At 39.5% G+C, this 24,223-nt stretch overlaps 1 protein-coding gene across 1 annotated transcript in view; it reads right to left on the reverse strand.

Annotated features, from left to right (window-relative positions):
- Positions 1 to 270: 270 nt before the first annotated feature.
- Positions 271 to 24,223, reverse strand: part of fgf11b (fibroblast growth factor 11b) — a 58,459-nt gene continuing 34,506 nt past the window's right edge. The window contains exons 3-5 of the mRNA XM_016273404.1: positions 20,505 to 20,608; positions 1,372 to 1,570; positions 271 to 425 (exon numbers count right to left, since the gene is read on the reverse strand). Of these exons, the coding sequence (XP_016128890.1) occupies positions 292 to 425; positions 1,372 to 1,570; positions 20,505 to 20,608 (437 nt within the window). The 3' untranslated portion in view covers positions 271 to 291. The remainder of the gene's footprint in view (positions 426 to 1,371; positions 1,571 to 20,504; positions 20,609 to 24,223) is intronic.

Raw genomic sequence — 24,223 nt, forward strand, 5'->3', positions numbered from 1 at the left:
AGTAGGGAATGTGGGGCAAAGAAACATGTTTTTGCAGAGGATTATCGAATCATACGCGGGGTCAGGTGTCATGCCGGGTCAGTGGAAATATATGTGAGCTGGTTCAGCGGAGAGCGGCAGGGATTCTCTGCACATTGCAGAGAGCCAGGGGCTGCTGTCATTATCACGCCCCATTCAAAAACCCACAGATGGCAGCCACTTACACAGCTTTTCCTGCCCCCATTGCATGAAGGAAAATGGAGTTCTCAGTGTCAATGTAGTCCCTCACCCTCCCTGTGTGAGCCCCCTGTGCTATGAAGCATCAGCTCTAGGGGCTTCTTTCCTGCCATTCTGGTGAGAAGGGGAGTCTGAAGTCTTTACAGTTTTGCGTGGAGGGCTCTGCTCCGCTACAAGCTCATGCAGTGAAGGTTCCTTGTACATGGCCACTGAGGGAACAAGAAGAACAAAGACACGGATGTTATTTAAAACAACAACAGAGAAACTAAAATTACAGTTCATAAATAGTACAATGTAAAACTTCAAGAATCTGCCATTGAAGACCCATGTCGGTTGACCACTAATTTGAATAATGGAAAGGGTCATTAGGTGGTACAATGTAGTTATTATCTGGTTTAAGATTGTTGAAGCTGGATATTAGCTGGTCTATGCTAGAGCAAACTAGTTATTTGCTAGTTATTTAAGCAGGTGCAGGCTGGTTGTTAGCTGATCTAAAATTGTTATTAGCTGATGTAAACTGGTTATTAGGTGGTCTAAGCTGGTTATTAACTTGTCTAAACTAGTGCAATCTGGTTATTATCTGGTCTACATTAGTGCAAGCAGGTCAATAGCTGGTCCAAGCTGGTGAAAGTTGGTAATTCGCTTATCCAGGTAACTGCTATAAACTGGTTATTGGTTGATTTAATCTGGTGCAAGAGGGTTAGCCGATCTAAGATGGTCATTAGCTGGCACAAGATGGTTATTAGGTGGTCGAAGCTGGTTATTATTTGGTCTAAGATACTACAAGCTAGTTACTAGCTGGTCTATGCTAGTGTAAAATAGTTATTATCTGGTCTAAGATACTGCAAGCTGGTTACTAGCTGGTCTATGCTAGTGTAAAATGGTTATAATTTGGTCTAAACTAGCTGGTTATTGGCTGGTCATTAGCTTGGTTATTATTATAAACCATACTGACCACATTAGCTGGTTTGTTGCTGGTCCAAACTGGTCTGCTAGCTTATCACCTGCTTGGACCAGCTATTGACAAGCTTAAACCAGCTAGAAACCAAAACTCAGTTACCCCTTTAAGTTAGATTTTCCATCTGGGAATTTTGGAATCTTTGCTAATCTGTATTCTGCATCTGAATATGTCTGAAGTTTAAAATGTAATCTGACCTTCGATAACTTTAGGTAGGAAGTGTGCAGCCGCTTTGGTCTTCTTCACACGGTTGCCCTTCATCACTTTGCCATCCCGGTTGATGCCGATGTACCACGAGCGTCCAGACTGGCTTTGGCGGTACAGCATGGAGGAGTACGTCACGTAGTAGTTCTCAAACACGCTCTCTTTGAATTTGCACTCTGGGTTGAAATTCTCCTGCCAAAGAATGAAAAACACAAATATGCTAATATTTGTATGCACAGACATCTGAAATGCATGCACTTACATGTATATGAATAAGAAAGATGACAAAGTTAGCATGTTGCGCACAGAAATAACATCATGTCGTACTTTCGATTGGTTGCTCTGCATCTGTTGAGAGTAAGAAGAAATCCCATCATGGTGTTTCTTTGAAAGCAATGTTCTCTGGAGAGCAGGAGGTAGATTATTCTACTCATAAACTGCATTCATTTGTATGACTGATCAACTTAACGCTGTCCCCAAAGGTACTCTGAGAGCTCCACTCAATATACATACCGGCATGCAAATGTAAATGTGCACACTTGAAAGCAGAACCCACAAATCTATAGATGCTCAAAATGTCAAGGCCTGAGATGAAGAAACACACATTCCGCTTTCAACCTAAAACTTTAATTTAGCCTGTTCTGAACAAACCTCGCTGTTTCCATTCATCTCCCTTTCGCTTACAGCCCTTCCCACCAATCCAAGCCACTGTAGCCAGGTGACTGTAACCAGGAGCAACATGTATACATCTCTCTTAGTCTTCGTCAGGGTCCCTGCCCTGTCAGAGAGCAGACCCAATCAGCAGGATTGATTTACTGAGGGTAGCCAAGCAGAAACGGCTGACTGAAGCCTTTCGGCAAGCCACCGGAGATTGAGAGATTTGGACCGAGTGAGGTAAGGAGAAACGGAGAAGATGCTGGGGTCAGGAAGAGGATGAACGGGTTACAGGAGTTTTTCAGGTCTGATAATAAGCAGATCAGCTCGACTTGAGTGAAAACCAGCAAATACGACCAAATTTCTGCCTGTCTACTTTTAGTCTATGCAACGCTCAGGATTTTTTCTTAGATTTGTCTTCATCAGCTCTCTCGTTCTTTTTCTTTCACTCATTTTATCCAACCCACCCTTCCTTCCTCTTGGCCTATGCATCAAACTAAGCAGCTTTTGCCTCACGTATTTGATGTCCTCAAAATCTCACAGACGGAGGAGATCAATAGATGATCAGCCTCATGGAATGCTAATAACAATCTAATCGCATGAATAGAGTTACCATGGCCATCGTGAAGGACATCGTCACCTCCTACCTCACATTTTCAAGTTCAGTCTTCCAATATATGACCCCAAAGTTGACCTTTGACCTATTACACAACATACATCACATTATAGGTTGTGGTGGTACCATCTTACGACATTAAGAACTTGACCTCTATCCTCTGACTCCAGGAGTTGACCTGAAGACAACCTAAGTTAGGACTTTTAAACATTTTGATGCCAAGGACCCCCAAATATGTGAGAAAAAAAATGTGTGAGAAAAATATGAAATGTAATATTATAAACACAACATAATTAAATAAATGTTTCCCAAATTAAAATATATTTTCATTTTTATTTTTTCAAGCAAATTATCATTATTAATATTCTCTAAAATAGTTACTTTTATTAAGGTTATCTGAGATTAAAACTTTAAAAATATTTTATTACATATAAATAAAAACATAAATGTATAGACAAATGTAAAATGTAAATAATTTCTATAAGTTTCCATTGGGAAAATAAAAATAAACTACAGACACACATGCACATACACTCATTTCATTAATATTTTAAGTGTCAATATCATTTACAGCCAAAACAAAAATGCATTTTATAAAAAAAAAAAAATGTTTTATTAATATTCTCTAAAACTGTTAACACTTTAAAGTATTTTATATATATATTTATAAATAATAATAAAAAAACAATTATATTATATAATATATACTATTTTAGTATTATTATATTTAGTGAATGTAAAAAAAAAAGACTTAATATTTTATAGACATCTTAAGTACCCACATTAACACTGACAGCCCTAAAAATACATTTTATATATTTTTTTCAGTTACATTTTTCATGGACCCCTTAGCACCCCCTTGCAGCCCCCTGGAGGTCCCCTGGACCTCAATTTGAAAACCCCTGACCTAGATGGCGAGCTCCTCTCTGTGTTTGGGAGAGTTAGCATTGAGTAGCTGTGATTACAGGCTTAAATAAAAAGCTGATCCTTTTGTTCTTACTCATGAAGGAGTTAGACAGCCTCCTTCAGCTTGTGTATCTTGGTAGAATGGGTTGGAATGACATGTGGATAAAGAGGTAATATCCGGCCTGCGTGCAGAGAATCCTGACGACAGCGCCAACATCTTTATCATGCAGAGCAGCACTCTGACCTTCCCCTCACCCCACCCCCTCTCCTCCCCTCCTTCTCGCTGCCCCCCTCCATTTCTCTCCATTCGCATAAAAGTCTCTGATTGTATCTGTTTCACCTGGTCATGAAAACTGCCCATTTATGAGCTTCTGTATAAAACAGGGTAACTAGCCCTGCTAGCTCTTTAAACTTACTCAATTTCAAAATCAATGCATAAACACTTGGGCAACTGACCTTTAAAGTCTGCATGAAATCAAACCTAATCATATTTACTTTTTTAACTATTAATCTGAGATGGTGAGAAAGGTGCCCTAAAATCAAGCCTCTTTTTTCTCATTTAGTATTCGGCTTCACTTGGAAGAACGTCACTAAAATACTTCAACTTCCAGGTTACGCTGACTTTAACAGTGAGAAGTTTGTCACTGATTTAAGCATTTTAACTTTTCTAGGCATACACAGCCATATGGTGTGACAATTTATTTTTCTATAAATATATAAAATGGCCATCATAATTCCTGAAGACTTTCTGAACTACTCCTAGAAGTATACATTAATTGTTTTTATTTGTATATGTATGCAGTTTTTTTTTTACAATTCAACACTATCAGTATTTATATTGATATTTAATTTACTTTTTTGTCCAAAATATATTCAAATATTTTTCAAAACATATTAATAGGAAATATATTTCATATTATAAATTATTCTGAATGTCACACCATAGAATAGTAATATAATAGTAATAGTCACAATTCACTCCGGGAGCAAGGAACGAGTAAACAAGGAGCACTTGAATAACACAGTCTTTAATAATCCACAGGCAAACCGAGAACAAGAAGGACATTCAACAAGTAGACCCGACAAACAAGAACTGAGAGGACTAGGGCTTTTAAAGGCAGGATAATTGGGGAGGAACGAGACACACCTGGAATCAACTTAACACAATCAACATGAGGAAGAAACTGGGTCACAGGGGCAAAAACACACACAGAATAGTCCATAATCCTGACAGATGTATGGTGTTAAAAGCTGTATCATTTTACTTTGTTTTTGAAATGTTTTTGTAAATGTTATCATATAAATATACACATGCAAAAACACATCACATCACATATATATATATATGTGTGTGTGTGCATGCATACATTACAGAAAACAACAACAAAATTTAAAGCAGAAAATGCATGGTTTGTGTAAATTAATAAATATAAATAATTAAAGGGGTCATATGATGCGATTTCAATTTGTCCTTTCTCTTTGGAGTGTTACAAGCTCTTGGTGCATAAAGAAGATCTGTAAAGTTGCAAAAACTAAAGTCTCAAATCCAAAGAGATAGTCTTTATAAAAGTTAAGAGTCAACCACGCCTACCTAAAACGGCTCGTTCTAACACGCCCCCACATGTCTACATCACGATGTGGGAAGATTTGCATAACGCCGCCCAAATGTGCACGCAAAGAAAGAAGGCGTAACTTTTATTCTCGCTGTAGTGTTGTTGCTGCCACCTAAAGTAAAGGCACTGTGTATTTCAATGTGAAAGCGAAACTACTTTGTTTGGCCTTCCAAAAGAGGACGATATCCGCTTCGTCATGCCTAGAGCTGATCACATGAGGTTGCTGCAATCCGGCCGGTTGCTCCTTCGTCGAATCCGCCGGCCGTGCCGTTCTCAAGCCCACCGGCCCCCGCTCACTCTAGCCCGCCCGCCGCTGCTCACTCAAGCCCGCTGTTTGTGACGCTGTGTGTTTCGTTGTGAAAGCAAAACTACTTTGTTTGTCCTTCCAAAAGAGGACATGACTAGAAATCAGTGATTAAGTTGTATTTACAACACTGGTCCAGAACAGTTCAACCCAAATATTCAGATGTGTGCAGCGCATTTTATGGAGGACTGTTTCCTGATCCTGGGATAGTAGACTACAATGCCGGCAGTTCTGACTCATAGACTGTAAGTACGTTTTCATATGTAAAGGATTTGCCGCTGATGATTCAAACGCGAGTTTTGAGCAGTGTAGAGTAGCGCTTGTTCTTTGTCATTTCTCGGATCACAAATGCAGACATGGTTTTATGTTTACGCGGTGCGATGCAACACAACGCATAAAAAGACAGTATTTATTATAATCCGTAATTATGTCCCCACTAGAAGCAACAAATGCCTCGTTTATAATGGTTTTTAAAGGGGTCATATGATGCGATTTCAAGTTTTCCTTTCGTCGCTCCGACACGGCATGTCAGTAGGGATGTCCGGTTCACGAACGAATCGTTCGATTTAACCGGTTCTTCTTAGTGAACCGGTTGAACCAGTTCACCAAATCAGACTGAATCATTTGAAACGGTTCGCGTCTCCAGCAAGCATTAATCCACAAATTACTTAAGTTATTCACTTTTTTAACATGGCTGACACTCCCTCTGAGTCGAAATAAACCAATATCCCGGAGTAATTTATTTACTCAAACAGTACACTGACTGAACTGCTGTGAAGAGAGAACTGAAGATGAACACGAGCAGAGCAGCCGGATAACGAACATACACGCCCACTGCTGGAGCGGTTCTCGTTCTCGAGTCAAGAACCGGTTGCATCGGTTTTCGGATCACCAGTACACTGAACCGAGAACCGTTTCTTTCGGACACGTCCGATTTGAGAATCGATGAGCTGATGATACTGCGCATGCGCGATTCAGAGTGAAGCTACTGAACAGATGGCCTACTATGACTGACACAGCACGTCTGAACCGAACTGGTTCTTTTGGACAACTGATTCTGTGCCAATGTTATGAGCCCGGTAAACCGAAGACTTGAATGAAGGGCAATCCGGCGAAACGTAAATTTACTTAATTACAAATAAACCGTAATGGATTATACATAGTAAGTGGAGCATAGTTTCTGCGCTGATGAAGACTAATTTATTGACGTCATAACTGTAAAACATCCTAGTTTGCAGATCACTGCCTGTATATGTGTTGATGCTTTAGATACAAAAGTCCAAATCGTAAGAAACGTATCACATTATAATGATGTTTTAATTGACTGATGTTATGATTACTGACTTTATATTTGAATGTGTTAAGCCCGCGAAAGGCTTGACGCCATTACGTCATCGCCAATGACGCCATTACGTCGATCGTAAAAGAACCGGTGAACCGGTTTTTTCAACCGGTTTATTGAATTGAACTGTCCGAAAGAACCGGTTCGTGGAAAAGAACCGAACTTCCCATCACTAAATCAGAGTCCAGGTGAAACAATCCAAGTCGGGGCAGGCAGATAACAATCAGAGAATCAGGAAACAGTCCAAGATCAGACGCACAGAAAACAAACACGGGTATACCGCTCGGAAATGACAGCCAGGGCAAATCAAGACTTTGCAAAGAGTCCGTGTGATGGTGTGGCTTATATGTGTGTGTTGAGCTCGGGTAAACCGAAGACTTGAATGAAGGGCAATCCGGCGAAACGTAAATTTACTTAATTACAAATAAACCGTAATGGATTATACATAGTAAGTGGAGCATAGTTTCTGCGCTGATGAAGACTAATTTATTGACGTCATAACTGTAAAACATCCTAGTTTGCAGATCACTGCCTGTATATGTGTTGATGCTTTAGATACAAAAGTCCAAATCGTAAGAAACGTATCACATTATAATGATGTTTTAATTGACTGATGTTATGATTACTGACTTTATATTTGAATGTGTTAAGCCCGCGATAGACTTGACGCCATTACGTCGAGCGTAAAAGAACCGGTGAACCGGTTTTTTCAACCGGTTTATTGAATTGAACTGTCCGAAAGAACCGGTTCGTGGAAAAGAACCGAACTTCCCATCACTACATGACAGTATGGTAAGGGGCGTAACATTTCCGTCACACACTTGAGGTATTCGGCCAATCACAGCACACCTCGCTTCTCAGACCGATGAGCTTTGTAAAAATCAATGCGTTTCAGAAAGGCGGGGCATAGAGGAGAAACAATAATGTACAGTATGTGGAAAATAATGTGTTTTTTAACCTTAAACCATATAAACACATTTAATTACACCAAATACACATAATGTTCTTTTTAGCAACATCATATGACCCCTTTAAAAATATAATAAAAAATTTATGGATACCTAAATGATAAGTTCATACTATGTATGACAATATATATATTTTTTTTAATCAATCTACATTAAATGCAGCCTTAGTCTATACTTTAGTGTGACTAACTTATCATATAGAGTGATGTGCAAAATATTCTTGATGTTATTTCTTTTCTTATTTAGAAAAATAATTCAGTTCAAAAGTACTGTACCATATGTTATTTGAAATGTAAACAATATATATATGTATCTACAACTGGCTGCAGCACTACACAGAAACTTGGAGATGTACTGTATAATGTTGATTGATTTTTTTTTATCTTTAAATTATGATTTTTTCCCCCCTCAATTTTATCCAAGTGTGAACTACACATACTAGCAAATGTGCAGACTCAACAAAACATACATCCACACACTCAGCAGCCACCACAGGATCTGAGCTATGACGTCCCCATCCAAGATGTTCTGCAAGCTTCTTCTTACATCCTTTGGTTCAGAGAGCATGAAATTGACAGACGGACAGAGTGGGATCCGACTGCTGTGTGAGTTGCTTCTGTCTCTCGTCGAAGTGGAGTTAATGGCCTTGTAACTGCCACATGGCAAATGCAAAAACACTTAATGTGGGGGCAGTTTACAGCGCCCGCTCAAGTGCTACAAAGAGCAGTCTGCAATGTTCCACAAGGCCTGTCACCCATCACAATAACTTAAACAGATGAAAAATTTAATAGTCTCGTTAAAATGTCAACGACAATAAAAACATCTGATACAACACTTTTTAGACTCTCTTAAATGTCCGTAAGAGAGCATATAACAAAATCTTGTTATAGAGGCTTCAGTCTTGCAACACAGCTGTTTTGAAATTCTTGAAATTTTGAAATCACCGTGACCTTCAAAGTCCATTTCATTCTCAGCAGGAAGTTCTGGAAATGTAACACAATGCTGAAGACACGGTTGAATAATTGATATCAATTATGCTATTTCAAAGACACATGCATTATTCAGTGAAACTGTATTAGTCCCAAATCCATGACTACAGCTATAGGTGTTGCACTGAGACAGGACGTAGACCGAGAAATATGCCCTTCATCTCAAGATCATGGGAAACACACAAAACAAAACATCTCTGCCACAAAGGAACACTGGGATACCAAAGGTATGACTCAAGCTATAAATGAGTGCCATACTTACTGCGAATGGAGAAGGCCTATGGCACTGGCGGAGAACAGGAAAAAAATAAAATGAAGGAACAGGACAGCCAGCAGCCAATTAAGGAATTAAATGCATCCTGGGGGAAAAAAATTATATTTGCAAAATATTTGCTTGTAGAGTCTTATTTACTTTTGAATGGCTGTCAATAGAGTACTGCAGTGATTATGCATTTTTGTAGGCCAACTCAGAAGTGAGCATCCCCCTAGTTCCCTTAACAAAACCCCAATAGGATTTTTCCAATGGAAATTGTTTTTTTGTTGAGAGAAATATTGGAGAAGTATTGAATTATTGTCCTATATTGGGTTTTGTTGCAGGAACCATGGGGATGCTAACTGTAACCCACAAAAGTTTATGATTCTTACACATTTTGTTCATCATGTTAATCTTCATAAATGAACACAACATTTATTAATTTTGAAGCTTAAATACATTCACCAGAAGTAAAAACCTAGGCTATAAATAAACTACTACACCATGGCTTTAACGTCACCATCACTAAAGTTCTGACAACTCTTTCTGCCCTAATTTAAAAAGTCTTTATTTTCCTTGAAAGTTTGAGTTTGAATAGTTGATTATAAGCAAAATAAATTTTCCTGCTAGACAGGATGATGTTTAATGTCACCAACAACCTCCGTAGTCCCATCTAGTCATCTTTTTCAAGACAAGTAATAGCTTTAAAAAAAAGACCAGAAGTACTACAGTGCTAGTTTGTTTCTGGGTTCTGGCCTACAAAAAAAAAACATTGACTTCTGGACAATAGAACGAGAAGTGCTAAAATACTTGTTTCCGTGTTTTGGCTTACAAAAATACATCCCTGCAACACTCCGTAGAGAAAGATGTAGTAACGGTATCCACCAGTAGGGGCTAACTGGACAATGCTAACCAGGTTAAACCCTCACTCTTTGGTTTCCACTGCAGAACTGATGCTGTCTGACCGAAAGTGGCCCCAATAGTGCCATAATCTGTCTGTATATGTCATTTGGGGCCAGTCTCGTCCATGATCATAAACATAAAGCTTCTTAATGGGGCTTACGTTTCATGAGCAAAAGCTTGTGTTTGTGTGTGTGTATGTTTGCTGCCCAATATGTTTATGCCTCAGTTAATCCTTTCATATTTGTACATATATGTACATATGTGTAATGTATCTTGCTACGTATATATAAATGTGTGTGGGAAGACGCATTTGCTGTTGTAAGTTTGTGTGTTCAGCAGATGTTCAGTGGCATACAACATTACATAAGTCTATGAAGCATGCAGGGCTGCATTAGGAAACATCAATAGATGGATGAAACGAATGCAGGCAAGGTCATAATCCATTTACGCTCTGCCTATGGTGACGTTTATTGATGGTTGTGCAGCTGGCGAGGGTGGGCGGGGCTATTCCAGATCGCTGATGGCATTTATCTTTGTTTTGAGTGATGAATGGAGGGTCCCGCTCAATAAGATTCATGTTATGGAATGTTAGATGGCATCTCCTGTTTTAATGAACGACCTGGAACAGGGCTGACAACCAGGAAGTATTACTAATAAGCATGTGGCAAAGTAATGGGATCTCATTTTTATTCGCATGTAAAGTGTTATTTACAATATCAAGGTGCTGACAGCATCTAAAATGTCAACTGTCAACTTTAGAGATGTACAAATGTTTACAAATCTTTTGAGGGTCAAAGATTAATCGAATTGGTTGTTTAAATTGTACTTATAATAAATGAGATTCATTAAATGTATTTAACACCATCATATTGATTTGTTAACCCATTTACCTAATTTGACTTCTTATTGTCATTCTGTAGTGTGTGTAAAGATTGATCAGAACTGTTGTGACACCAATGACACACATGAATCTGTAACGAGTGAAACACATAGAATAGCATACTATTCTTACATTTTCTGTATGCTTAGATTGCCAGAATGAACTACATTTTCTACAAAACGTGCAGTAAAAAACCAGAGAACACAGCATGAGATACTGTATCCCACTGTGCAGTGCACTCATCTTGACCCTTCCATTTCCAGTGTGATGAATATATGGTTGGTTAAATCAACTGTTATTGATTCATTATTTGATCAGACTGCCAAGGAGTACAATATAAACTTTTTTTTTTTCTACACAAAAATGTCCACTTTAATACAGGACATGCAATAGTGTACTACAGTTCGAAATAATGATCATTATTAGAATAATGCCAATTTCACTTTAAGGTTGCATTAACTTGACATTGCATTAAAAAGAATGACAGTAAATACACTAATGTTTCAAAATGTTTGATAATAATTGATAATAATAATAAATGTTTCTTGAGCACCAAATCAGCATATCAGAATGATTTCTGAAGAATCATGTGACACTGCAGACTGGAGTAATGATGCTGAAAATTCAGCTTTGCCATCACAGGAATAAATGACATATTAAAACCAGAGAACACAGCATGAGATACTGTATCCCACTGTGCAGTGCACTCATCTTGACCCTTCCATTTCCAGTGTGATGAATATATGGTTGGTTAAATCAACTGTTATTGATTCATTATTTGATCAGACTGCCAAGGAGTACAATATAAACTTTTTTTTTTCTACACAAAAATGTCCACTTTAATACAGGACATGCAATAGTGTACTACAGTTCGAAATAATGATCATTATTAGAATAATGCCAATTTCACTTTAAGGTTGCATTAACTTGACATTGCATTAAAAAGAATGACAGTAAATACACTAATGTTTCAAAATGTTTGATAATAATTGATAATAATAATAAATGTTTCTTGAGCACCAAATCAGCATATCAGAATGATTTCTGAAGAATCATGTGACACTGCAGACTGGAGTAATGATGCTGAAAATTCAGCTTTGCCATCACAGGAATAAATGACATATTAAGGTATTTTAAAATAGAAAAAAATTATTTAAAATTGTACTAGTATTCAAAATATTACAGTTTAACTGTATTTGATCATTCAACTTTTGAATGGCAGTGTGTATATATATGGCAATGTATGTGTCAGGGTTATGGACCTGTCTGTGTGTGTTTTTGCTCCCTGTGACCCAGTTTCTGTCTCCCGTTGATTGTGTTAATTTAATTCCAGGTGTGTCTAGTTCTTCCCCAATTATCCTATGTTTAAAAGCCCTAGTCCTTTCAATCAGTGTTTGTCGGTTCTGAACGTCAATCTATGTGTTCCTGTGTCTCCTACATACCCCTTGTGTTTGGATTATTAAAAGACTGTGGTTTGAAGTTATCGCCGTGTCTCCTCGTTCCGTGCTTCAAGTGTAGTGTGACAGGAGAACCGACCTAAACAGTTACCTCCGTTTGTACCCTCCGTTTTGTTTCCATTTTTCTCCCTGTGTTTTTCTTTCCATTGTGTCCCCATGGATCCCTTCACTCGCCCCAAATTTCTCATCCTCCTGCTGGAGCAGGAAGACAAAGCTCTCGAGGACCATACCAAACTGTTCCTGTTTATCGCTAACATCACCAGCTACCCGGACGACGCGCTCTGCTCTTTCTATGATGCAAGCCTGAACGCTGAGTGCAGAGCGCTGTCGTCCGAAGATGGTCCTTGGGAGGAATTCGCCGCCTTCGTGGAGTGGACTCTGGCGAGAAACGGGTCGCCACTCACCATCTGCCCCGTGGAGGATCTCGCCGGATCCACTCCGGACCCAGAGCCAAGCCCACCATCTCCCCGCAGAACGGAGCATCAGCCTGAGCCCACCGATGACGGAGAGCAATTTCCCGCCGCGATCCGCAAGCAAAGCCAAGCGACTGAGCAGAGGATTGCCTCGGCAGTTGAGCCCAGCCCGTCAGACCAGGTGCGAGAGCTAGCGACAGTGCCCACCATGAGGGAGCAAGCCATGGGCGGTGTGAGTGCGGAGAGGAGCTCTGCCCCCTGCATTATGGCTGAGGGTGTGCTGACTATGGTGGGACATAAGTGCCAAAACGAAGAGGGGAGGGATCCAGCCCCCGAATCCAGCTCAGAGTGCCCTCCAGTGCCCGCTCCTTGAAAATGCCCGCCCTCCCACCCGCTCCAGCCTCCTCCACCGCTGTCAGCTGGCAGCACCTCTGCTCGCCCTCAGCCCACCATCATTGCAGTGCGAGCCCCGCGGGACTGCCATCCTCCAGCGTCGCCAGGCTCGGAGTATCCCTCACCTCCGCCTCCGAGGCCCGGACTCCGCCTCGGCCCGTAGACCGAGCGGCTCCACCTCGGCTCCTAGCTCCCTCGCCTCCACCGTCAACTGTCGATCCATCAGCTCCACCGGGCTCCCTCGTCCCTCCGGCTCCACCTTGGTCGGGCGTCGACCCGCCATCACCTCTGGACTCCTCTCCTCTGGCTGCGCCTCGTCGCTCCGTCCCACCGGCTCCTTTGGGCTCCTTCCTCCCGCCAGCTCCAACTTGGTCCTCAGTCGCTCCGCCGTGGATCTCCGGATATCCGCCTCCACCTTGGTCGCCAGAGCCCTCGGCTGCACCCTGGCCCCCTGGATCCTCGGCATCCCCCTGGCTCGTTGACTCTCCGCCTCGGGCTCCTCCTCCACCTGCTCCGCTGCCGTTGGTTGCCCCCCTGGAGTCGGTGGCCATCCCTCCTCCATGGCTCCTCCCACCATCGACTCCACCGTGGGCCGCTGTTATGACTGTGGCCTGGGTCCTGCTGAGCTCCTCCTGCTCCGGGTCCCTCATGTCTCCTCCCTCCTTCGTCGCCCCCCTGGTATCTGTCTGCCGGCCTCCTCCCGCATATTCGTCCTCCTCCGGAACCCCCTCCCCATGTTGTTTCTATGGTGCAAGGACGCACCTTCCGTGAGGGGGCATTATGTCAGGGTTATGGACCTGTCTGTGTGCGTTTTTGCTCCCTGTGACCCAGTTTCTGTCTCCCGTTGATTGTGTTAATTTTAATTCCAGGTGTGTCTAGTTCTTTCCCCAATTATCCGATGTTTAAAAGCCCTAGTCCTTTCAGTCAGTGTTTGTCGGTTGTGAACGTCAATCATGTGTCTCCTACGTATCCCTTGTGTTTGGATTATTAAAAGACTGTGGTTTGAAGTTATCTCTGTGTCTCCTCGTTCCGTGCTCCAAGTGTAGTGTGACAGTATGTACAGTGTGTGTGTATATATTAGTAGAATGTGTTTTTCGATTCACATCATCATCAGTGTCAATGCATCATTTGTCTTTTCACTGAGCGCTTTTTGGCCTCTAAATAAAGTATTTTTATAAGAAATCTTCTACCATTATGTGTGTGAGCTCCTCTCCTTGTTGAAGTTCACAAATTTAATATACATGATATTTTACATATTAGTATCTATCAACATGCTTAAAAATCCCTAGGAATACTAATAAGATCAGCTTGGGCAAAGACCAAGAGGCCACGGAATAACAAGACTCAGTTGAAGGGTACTAGGGTTCATATGGGGGCTTATGGGAAATGGAGGCAGATTAAAATGCCGCAGAGGGTTTATGGGGATGAACAGCTACAATCTGCAGTTCATTACCTGCAAGGGGAAAAGAGAAGATTACTGAATCACTTACACTTCTGTTTCTCTCTCCCCGTCAGCTTGTGAGGGAATGCTGGGAATGAGGTGTGTTTGGAAGCAATTGCATGTTCAAGTTTGGATTCATATCAGTAAGTCTCTGGCTGTTCATTTACCTTTAGAAATTACAGGTGTTTCTTTGAGTCTGCAGTGTGATGGGTGTGATTGCATCTCAGTGACAGGAGCATTTTGAATCTCAATACCATCTGTGGAGAAGGGAGTCTATGGAAACCATTTATCAAACCTGAGATAAAGGCACCGCAACACACATTATACACGTCTTGTCTGAGGTCACACAATCACACACACCCACACATGCACCTATTGTGCTCAGACAATGTCATTATACTCTCAAGTTATTTAGTGGAAACTTTGTTTGGAGCGAGTTTAAATCGAAGCCTGTGTCGCCTGAATACAGGCTGATCATGGCAACAGGCCCACAATTATTTCTGTCAAGAACCTTACAACTGTGTCAGCGCCTCCCACTTCCCGTATCTTTCTCTCACTCAGCCCAGGGGGGGTTTTCCAGAGCATACTGTCTATAAAATGGGTCAGGACAGGACCGGGCTCTATTTTTATCTGGAAACCATTTTCTTAACTCCACAACAGGTATCTCATAGATCTCGATACCCACACAACCCCCTCTACCGTAGACCAACAGTGTGACATGTGGCCAAGTATGGTGACCCATACTCGGAATTAGTGCTCTGCATTTAACCAATCCAAAGTGCACACACATACCGTGAACACTCACCCGGAGCAGTGGGCAGCCATTTATGCTGCGGCGCCCGGGGAGCAGCTGGGGGTTCAGTGCCTTGCTCAAGGGCACCTCAGTCGTGGTATAGCGTGGAGGTTCCCTCAGCAGTCCGTTCCTCATCGCTCTCCAGGGCTACTGTGCCAATGCGCACACACATACACACAGCTAGTTCCTGGATAATTAAACATGCAGAACAATGAAGGCTCCAGGAAAGCTTTCAGCTCAGTGCTGATCTCTGTATGGTTGGAACTCAATGGAATATTTCAGCCAGAACTGTTCACTCATCCTCATGTTGTTCCAAACAAAGGATGTTTCTGAGCTGCTCTTTTTAATGCAATGAAAATGTGCAGTGTTTTATACTGTAAAACTAAAAAAAGACTATATATACAGTGTACACACACACAAACATACATATATATATATATATATATATATATATACATATTGGGGACCTTGACAGTTACCATCCATATAAGTCCAGAAAAGAGAAGTTCAAACATTAAATAGCTCCAGATATTTATGACAGAATTCCATGATTCCCTGTTTTTGACCAATGAATTTCCACAACTTTAAAAAAATAAAGGTACTTTATTGGCATCCATCCATGGTTACATTAAACTGTTGATTGCACAGGCTCATAGTGGAAAAATATTATTTAGATCATTAAAATGTTTATCACAAGAAAGAAAAACAAAAGTTATTTCACTTAAAGGTTCTTTGGGGAACCAAAAATGGTTATTTTATGTCACTGCTGTGAAAAAAATAAAAAAAAAACTTCTGGAACCTTTATTTTTAAGAGTGTGGGATTTCCAAAAATCATTGTGATAAATCATTCAGGCTATTTTGTGAACCATTTAACCAATTAACAGAAAATAATCAAAGAACGATTTGGTTGCCAAACAAGTTTTGCTGAACACGAGAATATTTAGCTGCTGAAATATTTTGGAGCACATTTTCCATGACTTTTAATATTTCATCAAATGACTTTTCCAGACATTTTCAATTGTTCTTTTCCTTTTCCAGACATTAGTGTATGTAAATAACCATCATAGACAGCATTCATCAGATCTTGATGATCAGGGCTTCCAAATGTTGTTTTGGCTGTTAAGAGTATTAATAAATAACAAATAAGGATAGCATTACAAAACATCTGTTCCTTGCAGACGACATCCAGCATTAAATATAAAAAAGGAGAGTACTTTAAAGGGGTCATATGATGTTGCTAAAAAGAACATTATTTTGTGTCTTTGGTGTAATGCAATGTTTACGCGTTTTAAGGTTTATTTTCCACATAATGTACATTATTGTTTCTCCTCTATGCCCCGCCTTTCTGAAACGTGTCGATTTTTACAAAGCTCATCATTCTGAAAAGCGAGGTGTGTTCTGATTGGCCAGCTATCCAGTGCGTTGTGATTGGCCGAATTCCTCAAGCGTGTGACGGAAATGTTATGCCACTTAACATACTGTGATGCAGAGTCCCAGCGCGACAAGACAAAACCAACAAAATGCATTACAAATGAGGCATTTGTAGCATCCAGTGGGCACATAATTACTGATTATAATGACTTATACTGTCTTTTTAAGCGTTGCCTTGCGTATCGCGCTGCATAAACATAAAGCCATGTCTGCATTTGTGATCGGAGAAATGACAAACAACAAGCGCTACTCTACACTGCTCAAAACTCGCGTTTGAATCATCAGTGGCAAATTCTTTAAATATGTAAATGTACTTACAGACTGTGAGTCAGAAGCACCAGACTGTCCTTGCAAAGTTGGAACTGCCCCACTTTATAGAAACAGCCTTTGTCCACAGCCTTCCCACGATCAAGAAACAGTCCTCCATAAAATGCGCTGCAAACATTTGAATATTTGGGTTGAACTATTCTGGAACAGTGTTGTAAATACAACTTAACCACTGATTTCTAGTCGTGTCCTCTTTTGGAAGACCAAACAAAGTAGTTTCGCTTTCACAACAAAACACACAGTGACTCCACAACATGGCAGTGGCGCCGGCGGCAGCAACAATACTACACCGAGAATCAAAGTTACACCTTCTTTCTTTGCGTGAACATTTGGGCACGTTATGCAAATCTTCCCACATTGTGACGTAAACATGTGGGGCATGTTAGAACGAGCCGTTTTAGGTAGGTGTGGCTGACTCTTAACTTTTATAAAGAATATCTCTTTGTATTTGAGACTTTAGTCTTTGCAACTTTACAGATCTTCTTTATGCACCAAGAGCTTGTAACACTCCAAAGAGAAAGGAAAAATTGAAATTGCATCATATGACCCCCTTTAAGATAGCAGTAAAAAGTCTAACTCTAATGTTTCGATGTGCCTAATTCAAAAGGCATATTGTCATAATTGCTAATTTTGTGTATTTTAACCTTTTAAATCATGCAGCTGAAATGCCCGTTCTATATCCAATGGTGCATTTTAAACCTTAATGGTCATTACACCAAACGCTTCATGAGGACATGGGGTATGTCTGCCCAAGGGGATCCATTATGTGGCAGAAAAGCACAATCCCTGAGGCAGTTCGTCTAATTTACGTGGGCTTATTACAATGAGATACTGACAGAGCTTGACAATATAGTCGCATTTTATGAATGACCTTCTCTTTAACTGCAGTGTGGAAAGAGGGGAGGGAACCGGGAACATGCAGAGAAAAAAAAATGCCCCCGGGAGTGAGGTGTTTCCTCATTGGCTGTGTCCTCCGAGTCTCACATATTAATCTGTTCAGTTACACATACTTTCTCTAAGCCGATGGGTATCAAACACACACTTGCACTCGCATATAAACCCTATGCTTAAACAATCTTATGCACAGACTGGTGATATAACAAAACCCTGAAATAATTTCCATGAGTTCCTGTATCCAGATGCCAGTTAAGCAGCATTGTAAACATAGATATCATTCCCAAATTAATCTGCTTACGCAACCCCATCTGACATTGTTTAAAATAAACCATCCCTTTGCACACAATTTACCCAGAATTCAATGTAGTGTTCTTTGATACGACTGCAAGCAGAAATAGTGTTCGCTTGAGTGCTAAAGACTGAAATAGGGCACAGAAAGGACAAATTCAGATGGTTACGGTAGCAAGGAAAGGACAGAGCTGTTAAGGACGAGTCCAAATGAAAGGAAATGGTGAAAATGACAGGTACAGGAAAGGACGGACAGACCAGACCCAAGACATAAAAAGACATGGGGAGGAGGGACAGTTTTAGGATAACAGACACAAGACAGGATGTCCCAAATCTTGCAACGTGTCTGTAAGCGATGCAGGCTCTGAATTAAAGACAGATGCCTTTTAACCAAATCCACTTTTGAGAAGAAAATCCCCTCATTTCTCAGTTCACAGAGAGGCAGGAGACAAAAGCTCTCTCATCTCCCATTCTAATAGGCAGCTCTGGGATGCACACACACACATACACAGCCCAACAAACACACACTTAATATCTCTCTCTGCGAGCTGTCTTATCACGCTCTCTGTTCTCTTTATCCTGCTCTAGCCATGACACTGTCTAAATATCTGCTCCACCTTGCCAGCTAATGCTGCTGCTTTCCACTCTACTCCACATCGAGCACAATTTGGGTAATTGGTCACACTGCATGGGCTAATCCTTTGTTATTGTTTTTATTTTTATGGCAAAAGCTTGACCATGACCTTTGGGAACAGTAACGGCACATATCCCATATGGTTATAGGGCCTCTAGTAAGTTTAACGCAGGATTTGAAATGAACCACAAGAGATTTCTAAAATCCTTTAAGAATCTATAACTTTAACTTTGTTGCTTTTCTAATAAGGTTAATCTTTTTGGAATGTTTTGTGGCTAAATACACTACTATTCAAACGTTTGGTGTCATATATATATGACACCAATATATATCTATATATATCCCACAGATCATGTTTTCATGCCATTTTAAGTCTTATTTTGATGTAACAAAGTGATTATATCTAAGTGTTAGTTGTTTGTTTACTTTTTTGTCTTCCTATTAATGCCATTATATTGTTCATTCAGACTGATTCGCGAACACACACAAACACAACTCCTCTTACGTGACTTTCCCCCATTCATTCTCAATTACCCCCACCAAACTCACCTCATGCTTGGGGGTCTGTTAAAACTCAATGGGCTCAGGGGAGGCGAGAGAGACGAGGACTCCTGCTGTAACTTTACCTGCTGGTGTCGCTGTTGGACAATGTTTCTTTAGGAAAAACAAGTGATTTTATACTCTTTTTAATGTTATATATTAATATAACTATAAATATTTCTAGAAATTAATAATTTTATTCAGTTAGGATGCACCAAATCACATATTAGAATGATGTCTGTAGGGTCATGTCACGTGTGAGACTAAATACTGAAATAATGGTTGCTGAAAATTCAGCTTTGCATCACGAATAAATTACTTTTTAAGATATATTAAAATAGAAAACGGTCATTTTAAATTGTATTATTTCACAGTATTACAGTTTTTACTGTATTTTAATCAAATAAATGCAGCCTTGGTGAGCATAAGATACTTCTTTCAAAAACATTAAAATCTCTTTAAACTTTTTAACAGTAGTGTATATAGAACTGCATACTGAACCATTTTATTTGATGTTGTGGCATTAGAGCTCTTAAATCTGGAAAAAGACAACAAGATCACAAAAATGTAATACCAGTGGAGAGAACCTGAAGAATTTGATGGCTGGGGTGTCCAATTCTGCCGCCTTCCTGCAAAGTTTAGCTCAAACCTGTTAATTAAACAAATTAAGGTAAGCTCTGCAGGAAGGTGACCCTCTGGAAACAGAATTGGACACTTACAATATAGCCAGAGAAGTTCAGCACCATGGAAAGCGACCTGCCAATTCAGAACCACGGAGAGCATCCAAGAACTTCACAGCTAGGTCCAAAATGGGTAATTTTGTGCCATAAACAAAGCCTGCAGTTTTCAGAACCAATGAGTCTGCATCATCCTAATTATGCCATCCTTTTTCACACCAGTCTGGTTGACTAAACTCTTTATTATAAGGAGAGTAATTAAACGCTCTGCATAATTATTTACCCCTCAAAAGCTGCACATCGTCAATTATCTGTGATTCATTATTGTAGAGACACATGAAGGGCACCGTCATAATGATCCTAATTATGATAATCATCAATCCTTAAAAGAGAATTCAGTCACTTACGGAGGTGTAGAGGTATCCCTCGCTGTTCATGCCCAGGTAGAAGCCACTCTTCGCTCCCTGAATGGCCACTATCCGCAGACCCACAGGAATCAAGTTGAACTGTGCTGTGGGATGAAATCAGAGAAATTCATGCTCAGAGTAATAGATTAAACACTCAACAAAGAAGCAAAAACAGTGTCAGGTGTCAGAGAAAATGGAAAATGCAGGTAGAAAGTGGGCGGTTCTTGGGTAGAATAAGCTGCAAGACAACCAAACGTTTTGCCTGGAGTCAAAAGTCTGGCTTTGAGAGACTAGGGACAACGTGACATAGGATGAAACAGGATAACAGAGATGAAGACGAGAGTGACACATAAGGGCAGATGTAAAACTGACAGGGATGGAAAAGATAATGGCATGAGGTGGGGAAAGGTATACAAGAGGGACTATCTGTCCTATGTCTGTTGTCCTTGATAGAAAGATGGATTGTGTTTGATATGGATCATTCAAGGAACATCACAGAGTTAATGCTTCTAAGAGATAGCAGAAGATAAAACCTGGCAAAATAAAAGGCAATGAGAGGGAGAGAGATATTCCCTCACAGGCTGAGGAACACTGGGTAAATATTTCTGCAATTAGTCTTCAGTGAGATTTCCTGCTGGAGTTTGACAGATATATGACAGTATCTAATTGGTGTCGGACAGTATCGTAACAATTTAGCACCATCAAATTCACCTAATTTGGCATGTAGTGTTTAGGATTCATGTCAGACCTCCCTGTCAGAACATTCATTGGATGCTGCAATCGTTTGGTTATTTAATGTGTGCGACAGTCATTTCAATAGACAAGTGTGACATGTAAGCTAGTCCTTGACAACCCAGGCAGGAATGTGCTACACTTGTGCACCATGACAACTGCCATCCCAATAAAATACTTCTCAATCTGTTACTCACACACTCAAAAAAAACCTCACATAGAGCTACAAAATGCACAATAACTCATGACGCTTCACATGTCTGCTCTCCTTGGCATGTTATTTCTCTCTCCCTCACTGTCTCTTTCACTTCATGAACAGCATGTTATTGACATAAAATACAACATCGTACCACTGAGGCCTCAGACTAAACCTGTACAGAAGAATTGACTTCCAGAAATGGACAAATGTGCCACAATATCAAAATCTTTGGTTGACTCCAGAATACATGCATGTTCTAGACTGTTAAAAGTAAATATTCTTGAATGGTTCTTTGGATCACTTAAGGTGCATTCATGCTGAATTAACTTCTAGAGTTTGTGAAGTTTTGATGCTGCTGGTTGCTAATAGTAATAAAATCACCTGACTTTCACTGTCTGCATTCCCATTGGTGGCCACTGCATTGCATAACTGCTCATTTACAGTATATACAGGAAAACTCTGCTCAACTTTGTTGCATCACCAGTGATTGCACATAAGCCTCAAAAAGGCAAATTAAAAATTAATTAATTCTGAGCAACCATTTAACCATTAATTTCAACCTATATGAAAATTCTATACTTTTATTTTATTCTAAATTAGTTACAAATAAAACATTAAAAACTAAAAATCTATCTTTTTAAATGCTTCAAGTGAATTTAGGCATTACAAATTGTAATGTACAATATGAAAAATGGATATTCCTTTGGAAATTTGCTAACGATTATATTTAACAGTGTTATTACATTATTAGTGTTTTTAAATAATATAACTTTGAGTGTTAGATGATGGTGAAGGTAATGTAAATGTAAAAATAGAGGAAATGAACATGAACAATTAAATATCCAATATAAGTCGATTCAGATTTTTTTTTTTAAATCAGCTGATAATCGATATACTGTCTCAAGACAGGCTGTAAATCCCAGCTCAGTTCTACTTTGAATCATTATGTTTAAGGGCTTTTTAAGGGTGCATGATATTGACAAAAAAAAACGTATCTTTATTTTTTTAGGGGGATTTGTGGATAATAATTAGACCATATTTTGGTGAGTGTGTTTTTGAAGTGACATTTGAAGTGACATTTAGTTGTATTTTCATAGACAGTTTAATGGAGCTCAGAGGTGGCATAACTGCATTTACACTACAATTTCAATAAGCATAAGTATATCAATTATTTTTTAAATATTGATATTTTAAAATGTTTGAAATATTCAATGTTTAGAAATTAAATGACTGAATATTGAAATATGAAATAATTAAAAAATAAAATTATTTTTAAAGATGAAAATAAAACTGACAGTAGGTGACAAGTCACTGAGTGGGTCATTACAGTTTTTCTCGATTGCTAAAACACAATTTCTGAAACCTTGCTCCATTTTATGAAAACATTAAACACAAAACCTCATCTTCAAGCACTATTTAAAAAAACCTCTGACTCCTCTCGCAAAATGAAACTTTCACCTCAAAACAGTTTTACCTGTGTTCAAAATCAAACACTGCTCTCAAATCATAAACAAAGTGATCAAAATGATATACACTATCAAGCAGTCAGTAAACAATACACCAAAAAATAGAAAACACATTGTTCAAAACATATAGTTCTCAGGGAGAAGTAAATTCTTAATCTCAAAACAAATGTAATATTTTTCTGTCATTGTCTTTTGATGAACGAAAACATGTTCATAGTAGCTCAAAATTGATCAGAAATTATTACTCTGCTTTGCTCTTTGCAATTTTTTTTTGTACTTCCTCCTCCTCTTCCTCTTTCTTGCCCTCCTCCTCCTCCTCTTCCTCCTCGTCGCCCACCTCGCATACGCACTCGTCCTCGTCCTCGTCCTCTCACATTGTTTCTTCTACCCATTCTCAGACTTTCTCCTTCCCACCTTCAACAACCTGTTTGCTCTCTGAACTGGCTTATATTGGTTGTGTCACATCATTTGAAACAGGTTAAATCAATTTTGAGTGGTTGTGTTCTATCAATGACATGTGTTCTCTATTTGTATTTGATTGTTGCCACTTGTGTTTACCAGTATGGATGACATGTGCATTAGAGTGCAGAATGTGTTTTGAGAATAAGAATGTGTTTAGAGTTTTGCTGAAAAGTCTAAGTGAGATCTGCAAATTGTGTTTTACCATGTGAAATGGTGTAAGGTATTGACAACAGACTGCACAATTAGCTAAATGAGTTCAGGCAACTGAGAACTTTGTTCAGCCAATGGATTTGAGTGTTTTAGCAATCGAGAAAAACTGTAAATGCGTTACTGAATACTGAATCATTCACTCAAACCATTTGTTCAAAATTGCTGATTCATTCCGTAACGAAACACCCCTGTGTGTTGCTCACAGATTTTGTTTTTGCAACATGAGTGACATACTCTATAATGTCGGCTTGGACATTATTAAAACAACAATTACGAAATTATCATAGATTATACATATTGCACACCCCATAACAACAACTGCACGAGTGAATAAATGAATTACTTCATACATCTGATTAAAAAAAACACAAACATGGCCAAGAATACGTGAACATCCTCTTCTAATTACCTGCTTGCTAATTGCAAATAACATTGAAATACAATTTTAAAGCCTCATACAAATACTAGAAATCATGAATATAAATAATTGGGAATCATGTAAAAAATTAATAAAATAAAATAAAATAAAAACAGTGCGCATTTCATTTATCTATTATAACATTTTTGTAGTTTTGTTCGCTTGACTGTTTCCTTATAAAGGTCCGGAATTTTGTCAAGTTTTTAGTCAGGTGTCTTTTTTAATTATATGA

Source organism: Sinocyclocheilus grahami, unplaced genomic scaffold, assembly GCF_001515645.1.
Source record: "Sinocyclocheilus grahami isolate Dianchi unplaced genomic scaffold, SAMN03320097.WGS_v1.1 scaffold78.1, whole genome shotgun sequence".
Classification (NCBI taxonomy): domain Eukaryota; kingdom Metazoa; phylum Chordata; class Actinopteri; order Cypriniformes; family Cyprinidae; genus Sinocyclocheilus; species Sinocyclocheilus grahami.